At 41.9% G+C, this 11,191-nt stretch overlaps 1 protein-coding gene across 1 annotated transcript in view; it reads right to left on the bottom strand.

Moving 5' to 3' along the window:
* Positions 1-2,711: 2,711 nt before the first annotated feature.
* LOC101864166 overlaps positions 2,712-11,191 on the bottom strand; it is a gene marked incomplete in the record, with an annotated part of 43,414 nt that continues 34,934 nt past the window's right edge. Inside the window, 6 exon segments of the mRNA XM_035971229.1 lie at positions 2,712-3,577; positions 4,010-4,215; positions 7,390-7,507; positions 8,526-8,621; positions 9,379-9,459; positions 10,248-10,849. Of these exon segments, the coding sequence (XP_035827122.1) occupies positions 3,470-3,577; positions 4,010-4,215; positions 7,390-7,507; positions 8,526-8,621; positions 9,379-9,459; positions 10,248-10,849 (1,211 nt within the window).

Genomic DNA, 11,191 nt, shown 5'->3' with positions numbered 1-11,191 from the left:
GGGGGGGGGGGGAAGAGAGATTAGGTGTTTGTTACTAGAGAGCAATATATACAAAGACAAGAATGAGGACGGATAAGGAGGATAGATGTTTGATAGGAAAGAAAGAGCAAACGACACAAGAGCACCTGCCAACAGCCCTCGCTGCAGGCTTATTGAGGAGACGTGTTTTGCACCAGGAAACACAGCACAACACTGGAGGGTTACTTTACTTTACTGACAATGAAAGAACAACATAAAACACTTCATGCTCCACCACACATTTAACAGTTTCCTTTCAAGACTAGTCAATCTCATCTCAACAGCGTCAGAAAGAAGTCAACCAAAAACAGGTTAGAATTCATGACACTTTAGTTAATCTTGTGTTTGATTCAGGTGATTGCTTCATACAAATACGAGAGAGAAAGAGAGAGAGAGAGAAAGAAAAAGAGAGAGAGAGATGTATGATATGAAAATCTTGTCACATTAACTCATTGCAGATGCATCAGACACATAATTTGTCCTACAGCCTGTTTTACACTTGTCCATATCGGCCTAGAAAATAGACAAAAGCCTTCTATTTCAGATTATCGGTTGACCAGCCCTTGTTTGCACTTGTAATGTGTAGGGCAGCTGATGAGGCAGGACTGCTATACTGTCCTTCCATATAATTTGAATGACGACACATATGTGCAGAAAGGGCAACCAGTTCATGATCTCCTACACAAGATAAGGCCACTCTTCAACAGTTTTTCCTCTTTTTCTTTCTTATTCTTTTCAACTTCTCTTTTGCCCTTTTTTTCACATTCATCGTTTGTTATCAAGATAAAATAAAAAAGACTTTGCCTACCAAAAAAAACCCCCAAAAACCCGTCTGGTTCTGAAACTGAAAAAAAAAAATAGATTGATCACTGTCAAGAATATGGAATGAATAAGGTATGCTGTAAAAAAATGGATAATTTCAAGAGAAAAATGGTACATTCTTTCATCAAGATCAAAAGTATTATTATATGGTATTTCTTTTGTCTTGATGTGTATCTCTAATCAAGTACCAGGAATTATTCATTAAATTTATATTATGTGTCAGTTTCTTACTAGTTTTATATTTATCTTCAGTCATTCAAGATCACCTACGTCTTGGAACTGAACATATCCATGGATCAGGATTTGTGTCCATGCTGAAAGCGCTCTCACATGAGTCTGTATGAAGGACACCTCTACAAAGTGGAATGTTAAACTCTACAGCAAACTCTATGAGCGCAACAGTGGCTATATCTGGGTGTTTGAAACCAACGTATTGACAGTCAGAGGTCAGCAACACGCCCTTCAACATTATAAATCGTCTCATACAACCCCTCCTCAATGAGGGCTATTGTCTATTCATAGATAACTACTACTGCAACCCCTTGCCGTGTGACACACTGATGGCCAACAGTACAATGGTTGTGGGGGACAGTCAGAAGCCGCACTGGACTTTTGAGAGACCTCATGGGTACGAATCTGCAACCCAGACAGATGAATTTCAGACGTTGGAATCAAGTTCTGGCTCTGAAACAGCGAGGTAAAAGTGATGCAGATTCTCACCAAAAAAATCAGCTCAATTCTTACACACCCCTTCATCGCAAAACCATCAAGTGGAGGAAAAAAGTAGCCCTACACCTCCTCCAACACTGTATGGTTTAGGCCTCAATTCTACACAATAAAGCTAAGAGCAGCTGGCAGGAGCCCCTAAAACAAAGTAGGTTTTATAACGGAACTTTGCCTTGCACTTGCCACCATTCAATAATGTTATTTCTCTGCTATAACACGAGTACATTTTTGTGTATATATAGGCCTTCTTTTAAATTATCATATAACTTTTCTCTTGTCTGCACTTGAATGTTTTGTTCTGCCTGGAGAAAAATATTTTTGGGGTTATCTGCTGGACCAATTTTGCTTCAATAAACTGTATCAAAACTATTGGGGGGTTTTTTAAAGCAAAAGGATGCTACCACTTAAAAGATTCTCTTGTTCTAGTTTCTATAACACAAAATCAGTTTTTTTCCTTTTCTCTAAAACTTTTTTTTTGGGTCCCCTAAAAAATTTTTAATTCATGTGCTACCAGCAAAAGCAGCTGTCCATAACCATGCATCAGCAACAGAGTTAAAGCTGTGAAAGAGTGTAATATATAAACTAAAAGATAAGAAGAAGTCTTTAAAAGCACTTGGTTTGCACTGTGGAGTTCAAAGAAATCATCAAATTATTTTGGTGACCAAATTCCGAGCACACTCCAAACACAACATCCTCCAAGTTTGTTTTAATTAAAAGTTTTTTCCAGCATGGTGGCGGGCCAGACAAACTGACCTAAAACTGACCGTAGTTTCGTGACCCCTGGTCTACACTGAGAGGATATCTCCAGAACATACTGGAGGACCATAAAACAAAATCACTTTTTGTACTATCTCTAAAACTAATATTTTTACAACCCCTTAAAAAAAAAAAAGGCTAAAATTCAAGCGTCACCGGCAAAAGCAACTGTCCGTAACCCTGCGTCTGCAAATGAGTTAACGCTGGGCAAGAGAGTGACATAGGTATAAAAAGAAATGAAGTCTAAAACACATTTAATTTGCACAGTGGAGTTCAAAGAAATCCTCAAATTATTTTGGTGCCCAAATTCCGAGCACACTACAAACACATCTTCCAAGTTTGTTCGTTATTTCCCCCCCCCCCCCCGGGGGCAGTGCCACTGACAGTAATGTGATACGGCAATGGGCCAGACAAATTGACCTCGGGGACCATAGGCAGGTGACCCCTTGTCAACATGAGAGGATATCTCCCCTAAGAACGGTACAATTGATCATAGGCAAAAACAAAACCGTTACAACTCCGACACAATGGATGGCAAACTTGCCATACACCCCGAGCAATAGTTCTGACCAGGCTATCACGTTTAAGGAGACTTCCTGAAAATTCGCACACCCTCAATCATAAAACACATTATCCATATATCTGGGTGCAAGACTCAAGCCAAATGGCATAATGGCGGTTGTTAGAGTCCTGCATCCAGCCATTGATATCAAGTCAACATTAAGACATATTAAGAAGCTATACAAATGTATCACACTGCCATGGGGCAACCATTAGTCTGCAACTTGCATAAAACATTTTGATTCTTTGAGATGAGTCTTTTTTGTGAAATCGAGTCCGACTCGCGCCTCGATCAAGATTGGACGAGATCAAGACAGCACCAGCATTCGATTATTCTTCCCACTTGTCCAACTCATCACAGGCATAGGGAGCACGACAACGATGCACTCCAAGTTTGTTCAGCACAGAACCTCCACCACCCACAACACCACAGTACGGACATCGCCCAGACACAAAGTCCTAGCGCGTCAAAAAAACAGACGCTTATGAGCACACAGGAGTGCCCTGTTCATGAGCACACAGGAGTGCCCTGTTTTATGAGCACACAGCAGTGCCCTGTTTATGAGCACACAGCAGTGCCCTGTGCTCAGTTCTGTACAACGGGCGGGTCACCAGGACGTCGGGCATAGCCACTCTGACACATCAGGTCGTCGATGACCTCGTCTTCCTCTCCAGTGGTGTCCACCAGCTGAACCTGTGACAGACAGAGGATCACATCAGTCAAGATAAAGCTACAGAAAACGAAACAAAATTTTAAAACAAACTAAATATACTGTATCGTCCTTATCTTTCCTTCTTCTTTTGTTATGTTTGTTACTCTCTTGTAACACCTCTAATCTTCTGGCATTCATATGACCTTATGCAGTTGCAAGCGCAAAAAAACCTCTACTAAAACTAAACTAGTCTAAAAACATACTGTACCTGACATCTGTCAAAGACAATCACTTGTACAAACAACCACTTCCATCCTTGTGGGTTTTTTCAATATTATAATGACATTATGCAAAATGTCCACCTATCTGAGACAATCATTTTCCTATCTGACAATGGGAGGATGTCTTGGACAATTTTGACTGTATTTCACAGCATTCTGTAACTGGCTTGAAATAAGTACTGAGGAACTTACTGTAATAGGCTTTGGAATGCTCAACTCCCCGTCGGTTGCAGCTGGGGTGGTGGGTGTGTTGTCAGTGCTGGGTGCGCCAGCTTTGTCCTGCTCCGAGATGAGGCTCAAATCCCGCCTGATGAAGGCAAAGATGTTCTTGTTCAGGACGCGCGAGATGAAGAAGAATTTGGAGGCCTCAGACCAGTCCTGTGTGTTCGGGACGATGGCTGGTTATGGGAGAGAAAGACACGTGAGTTTGCTGGTTTGATTCCACTGAACACGAACGCTACATATGCATTTGAGCTGGCTTGAGTATGGCATCATTTTTTTTAATGGCATAATAATTTTATAAAGTGGCCATCTTTATCCGTAAAGCGATGTACCATTACATTTTGCTTTGAGTTGAATTTACGTAAATCTAGAATGCATACACTTAAAGACACAAAAGTCACAAAGATCTGACAGTGCTATGTGAGAGAGACAGGTCTATATGTAGTGTGAGACCTTGGCTTGTACTCTTGTGACTATGGAATGATTATCTATGTGTGTGTGTGTGGGTGAGTGATAGTGTGTGTGAGTGTGTGTGAGTGTGTGTGTGTGTGTGTGTGTGTGTGTGTGGGTGTGTGTGCGTGTGTGTGTGTGTGAGTATGTGGGTGTTAAATAAAATGTGTGTGTGTGTGAATGTTAAATAAAAACTAATAAGACAGAATATTTAAACTTTTGGGCTTAGTACATCTGAACAACAAATTATAAAATCATTATAACAGTATAAGCAGTATGGGGTTAGTAGCAAAAGAACATGGTGCAAAAAATATGAACTGTGTGACCCCAGGGAATGTGCCGATCTTCAATTTGGCCATGGAAAGACAGAGAGACTAAACTAAAACAAGAGGCAGCATGAGAACTCCCCTCATGGACAATGATTATAGTTTAGCTTTAGTAAAAGTTTTACAGCACATGCAACACAAGTTCGTACAAGTGCCGGAGATTAGAGATGTTACTAGATTATAGTTATAGTAACATACAAATAAAAGACAAGAGATAAGAACGATAGGTGTTTGACAGGAAAGAAGGAACAAACCACACCTGAGCACCCGCCAACCACCCACACAGACACTGGAGAAATATTGGCAGGCACATCCAGTCATTCATGTATTTCTCAGATGCCTCTATATAAAATCCACTTATTTTGCCCCTTTCCTCCAAAATTTGTTTACAAAGATCAACCCCCCCCAATTTCCAAACAAGTTTTAGTAAGAGTTTTACGGCACTTGCAACACAATACGGTCATATAAGTGCCTAAGATTAGAGGAGTTACAAGACAGTAACAAACATAAAAAAGGAGGAGAGATAAAGACGAAAGTTGTTTGATAGGAAAGAAGGAGCAAACCACACCAGAGCACCCGCCAACCACCCACAATCTCAAACAAAAAAGCTCCCCACAAAAGCAGACATGAAAATGACCTCAGACCCAGGCTAGAATTAATGAAACAAAACAACATGCAAGAAAAGCAAAGAACATTTTTCCACTGGGGAATAAAACAAGGAAGGTTATATAGTAAGATGAACAGAGGAAGAAAAATGCTGAGTCATCCCTTACTTTTCCAGACCGGGTACCAATCTGGAAGGACTACAAGAGAAGAAAGTTTGGTTTGGTTTAAGTAAGAGATTTACAGGACTTGCAACACAAACAGGTCACATAACACTGAAGATTTGGAAGTTTTGCTAGACAGCAACAGAAAAACAAACCACAAAGGAGAGATAAGGATGATAGATGTTTGAGAGGAAAGAAGGATCAAACCACACCACAGCACCCGCCAACCACCCACAAGAGAAGAGATACAAAAGTTAGAACAAAGAAAAGCACATGGATACAATGATGGGTATTTTTAGAGCAAAGGAAAACGCACAAGACAGACAGGCAGACAGAAAAACAGAGAGAAAGTCTAGTTTTACTTTCAGTAAGAGTTTTACGGCATCTGCAACACAATTTAAGTCACATAAGTGCCAAATATAAGAGAAATTTCAAGAAAGTAATAAACACAAAACAGAAAGAGAGATAATGATTATAGATATTTGATTGGAAGGAAGGAGCAAACCACACCAGAGCACTCTCCAACCACCCATAGAAATGTTTACTAGACACACAAAAGCTACTACCGTACTCTAAGACTGTACAAAAGTAAAAGATACTCACACAGATACTGATTAAAACACACAAAAGTCCATAACAAATTAATTAACACTCATTCAGCATGATTAAAAATACATGTGAGGCACCGTGGAGTAATCAGGCGCTTGTCAGAACAATGAAATCAAAGAAAACAGCATTTTTCTGGGAGCTGGGTAATTTTTTTCACACTTTCTATTTTTGGCTCAACATCGTTAATATCCTTTTAAAAATGCATCTCTGAGCAGATGTTACCAAAAAAACGTTCACTATATGCACAAAAAAGTGTAAATTTGCAGTTTCCAAGGACTCTCAACCTTTGGAAGTCACCAAACTTTGGCGGCCACCTTCTAGCCAATTTGATCTCTCATACCAGACAACCCCACCACCTTCAATCGCCAATATGTTCGACTTCAATTCAAGATAGAAGGGATTTGGTTGTTTTTTTCCGTTAAACGCAAGACAAATGAACAAGCTTTAAGCTGAGAATGTTTCGGAGTGTTCTATTGTCTGCTGGGGTAATAATATAGTGTAAAGCGCATAGAGCCTGCTGTTGAGCGAGGATATGCGCTATACAAATGCTATTTATTATTATTATTATGATATTACTAATCACTCTATATGCCCAAAAATTGATGAGCCCATGACTCCACGGCGCCGTGACACAACACAACGCTCGCTGAGCACAATTCACAGCACACACCTTCATAACAAATTGTATGCCAGCACTCGCTGAGCACACACAAGAAAAAGTAAATGGGACTAAAGCAAGTTCCCACTCCAAGATTCTCTCTCTTTATCTTTTACGTGTACAGGAGTAAGCTACTACTCTAAAAACTTTTTCAACTTTTTTATGCGTACAGGACCACTGCCAGCTATTCCTCTACAGACTATTCTCTCTATCTTGTACATATACAGGACAATCGTAAGCTACCCCTCTTCTTAGGACTTTTCTCTCTATCTTGTATGTGTATGGGAAAATTGTAAGCTATTCCTCAAAGACTTTTCTCTCTATCACGCAAGCTGTTAGGACAACAGTAAGCTATTCCTCTAAAGACTAAGTAATTCCTGTGAAGAATTTTCTCTCTATCTATCTTGAAGATGAACAGGACAGGTTTTAGCTAGTCCTCATAAGACTTTTCTCTCTATCATGCAAGCTGCTAGGACAACAGTAGGCTATTCATCTAAAGAGTAAATTATTCCTATGAAGACTTTTCTCTCTATCGCATACCTCCGAGAATCATCTGGTGAGCCAGGAAGGGCAGGGCGTAGAACTGTGCCGGCAGCTCAAACAGAAGTGGGGACTGGACAATGTCGTACATGCCGTGGTCAGGGTAGTACACCTGGATCTGAAGGGAGGAGGAGGGGGAGGAAAGAGTGGCACATTGATGTAAATAAATTTATTATAACTATTGTAAAAACAGCCATTCATTGCATGGGAAAAGACACAAGACAGACAGACAAAAAGAAAAAAATGGATGTAAAAAGGCCATTCATTGCATTGGAAAAGACAGACAGACAGAAAACAGATAAAAAAGAGACAATGGGTGTAAAACGGCTATTCATTGCATGGGAAAAGACAGACAGACAGACAGACAAAAAGAGACTATGGATAAATAGGTTTTTTTTAAATTCCAACCACACACCCTCTGTGAAGAAAGTGTAAGCACAAAGAGAAGTACACAGACACCATAATTCCCAGTCAATACATAAAAAAGAACGACAAACAGAGAAATAGAAGAAACAGAGGGAAAGTAAAGAAGAAGGACCTACCAGTCACACCCTTCAACCGCCCCAATTCACAGGGGCGGCAGATTGATTATAACTGACTGCAAGATCTTCCATTTCACAGCGCAGTTGTTTTTAAATACATTTCTACACAGACCACCAGCTGTTCTTAAGGTACTTTTTAGTGAATAACCTTTAAGCTGCTTTTCAGACAAGACTGGTAAAAGACAGGTGAGGAGAGATAAATGTGGTCTATTTGGCTGTCGATTGGGCAATCTGACGTGTTGGTCAATAACAGGAGGTTAGGCCTAGCCTATTGGTTAGTTTGGCGCCAGTGTGAAAAGCAGAGAGAGTGAGTAAGTGTGAGACAGACCTTGCAGTTTGGATTACAGCGGGGTAGAGGGAAGAGCTGCATCGAGGCAGAGGAGGCCTGCAGAGATTTTGGCACGAGGAAAGGTGGAAGAGAGAGAGAGAGCGAGAGAGAGAGAGAGAGAGAGAGAGAGAGAGAGAGAGAGAGAGAGAGAGAGAGAGAGAGAGAGAGAGAGAGAGAGAGAGAGAGGGGAGGAGGAGGGGGAGACAGACAGACAGACAGACAGACGGAGAAATAGAGCAGATGAGGCTATAGAAAAAAAAACTTACCCCTCCTGGATTGAGCTGCTTCCGGAAGACCGCTCTGTGCCACATTGAGTCCTTTCTGACAGCGTACAGACACTTGTGGGACAGACGGGTCAAGGGCTGGTGGGAGAGATTGGGAGACCACGTGTGTGTAAATGAGAGAGCATGCTTGTATGTATGTGAAGGACACAGCACCTGCATTAATCTTTCTCACTCGACATTCTTGTCCTTTTGAACACTCTTACTATAATGCTGCTTATTTCTCCATTTTCTTATTTCTGTCTATCTTCTTTTCTTTCTTTAGCCTTCACAACATCCCCCCCCCCGCCCTCCCCCCTTGTCTGCTTCATCTTCATCTCTGGACACATCTCTGCCTCTTCTTTCTTCACTTTTATAACTTCCCTTTTCTGTCTATATACATAAGCCAGAGAATCTCTCTTCCTCTTTCTCATTTATATCTCTCTTTAATTTCCTCTATTCCTTTAGCTTTCAGAAAATACATTCTCTCTCTCTCCTTCTCTCTACATATATTCTTTCCCCCATTCACTAATTCTTTATGTCTCTCTTTTTTACTCTTTATCTACATCTCTTTCTTTCTCTCTTACTGTCTCTCTCTCTTGCTCTCTCTCTCACTCCCGATATTATATCCCTCTCTCTTTTTCATTCATTCTGTCTCTCTCAATCCCTCTGTTTTTCTCTCACACTCATTCTTTTATCCCCCTCTCTCCCTCCTCCTTTCTCACCGACTCTTTTATCCTCCATGGCCCTCTCACTCAATTCTCCAACTCTTCCTCTCTCATTTCTCTCTCTTATATAATACAAATCCCCTCTCTCTGTCTCTCCAGTAGACCCACAAGAGAACACAAAGGACACTTACATGGCTCGGGGTAGAGTTGAAGTAAGCCTCCATCTCCGCCTGCATGTTGACCAAGGCCTTCCTGACTTCTGACGGCACAGTCTGGGGACATGGTTAGAAGAGTCATTTAAGTCCAAATCTTCTTCATCACTGCAACAATATGGTAATATCTAACCTTTTCCAGTTCACACTAATGGCCAAAAATGTATTTAACCCAGTTCTGTCTACACTTTACAAACAATAAATTATTTAAATCTTTTCTGTCTACTGCCGTAAGCTAACAAAATGTCTTTTTTTCTTCACAGCAGTTTCGAGAAAAATAGGTTTTTGTGTCAGCGGGACCATTTAAAAATAGATCAATTCCGAAATTGGAATTCTAGTTTATTCAAAAGCTAGTCAGTTTCACTTCGGTTTTTTTCACGCAAGTAGGGCAACTGATCAGGCTTTCGATTTAGCAAATAAAAAATGTTGGCACCAAAATGAAAAAAGGCGTTTTGTCAGCTTATGGCAGTCTACTCTCTTTGCCAACAATTGATTATTTAACCCATTTCTGTTTACACTTCGCTAATAACAAATCATTACCGCTGTTTGCTAACAATTGATAATACTATATATTTAACCCTTCACTGTGTACAGAGTGAGAGAGGGAGAGGGAGGGAGAGAGAGAGAGAGAGGGAGAGAGAGAGAGAGAGAGAGAGAGAGAGAGAGAGAGAGAGAGAGAGAGAGACAGAGAGAGACATACAGACTGAGACAGAAAGAGAGAGTAACAGTAAGATAGAGAGAGAAAAAGAGAGAGACACAGTTGGATAGGCTAACAAACACAGTTGGATAGGCTAACAAACACAGTTGGATAGGCTAACAAACAGACTGACACAGACATGTAGTCCTACCACAAAAGAAGAAGGACTCTCCGCATGCAACACAAAGACCTCATGAAACTCCTGCACAGCATACTCCCAGAACCGGGGCAGACTCGGCAGATGGCCGCACTCCGAGTCGGCCATGATGGGCAAGGCGGTGGTGTCGAATGGCGGTGACCCCACCTGCTGGCCACTGTGATTTCCTGTGATGGCGCGCATGCCCGGCGGCCCACCGTTAAGGCCGGGTGAGGTGGGGGCATCTACGTTGTGCGACCACGCAGTGGCTCCATAGTCGGGGGTCGCTGCACCCCCTTGTGGCTGTTGCTTTAGTTTGGGATTGGTCCACGTGTAAGCGCTGCGGGGTTTGGGCTTCGAGCCCGGTGTAGCCTGGGGGGATGAAGGAGGAGGCGGGGCCTGTTCTCGCACGTAGTCCTTGACGCGGTCTAGCCGTTGCTGGGCCTCATCGCCGCCAGAGGGGGGTGTGGGGGCGGGGGACGATGTGAGACTGGGGCGTGGCGAGGGGACAACGGTGGGCATCCCACTGTGTTGTTGCTGCTGTTGGTTGAGCCCACTGGACCCACTACTGATAGACAGCGGGCCAGATGCATATAGCGGAACTTGGCTTACTGCACCTGCAGATGAGAACAAGACAACTGTCTTACTTTCAAGGATCCCAAAACAACAAATTAAGGTCCTCACACACAGCATAGAGTCCTTCTCAGGAACCCTCACACAGTATAAAATCCTTTACTGGAACCCCCACACATGAAGTATAAGTATAAACTCTCCCACAGGGTTCCCTCACATCTCAATCATACTATCAGACCTCCCTCACTTGCACACCAACACTAACTCACAGGAACCCCCCTATCCCACTCACATAAATAATACCCTCTCTCTCTCTCCTTCTCTCTACATATATTCTTTCCCCCATTCACTTATTCTTTATGTCTCTCTTTTTTACTCTTTATCTA

Source organism: Aplysia californica, unplaced genomic scaffold (assembly GCF_000002075.1).
Source record: "Aplysia californica isolate F4 #8 unplaced genomic scaffold, AplCal3.0 scaffold00400, whole genome shotgun sequence".
Lineage (NCBI taxonomy): Eukaryota > Metazoa > Mollusca > Gastropoda > Aplysiida > Aplysiidae > Aplysia > Aplysia californica.
This window is presented reverse-complemented; position numbering and strand designations above follow the sequence as displayed.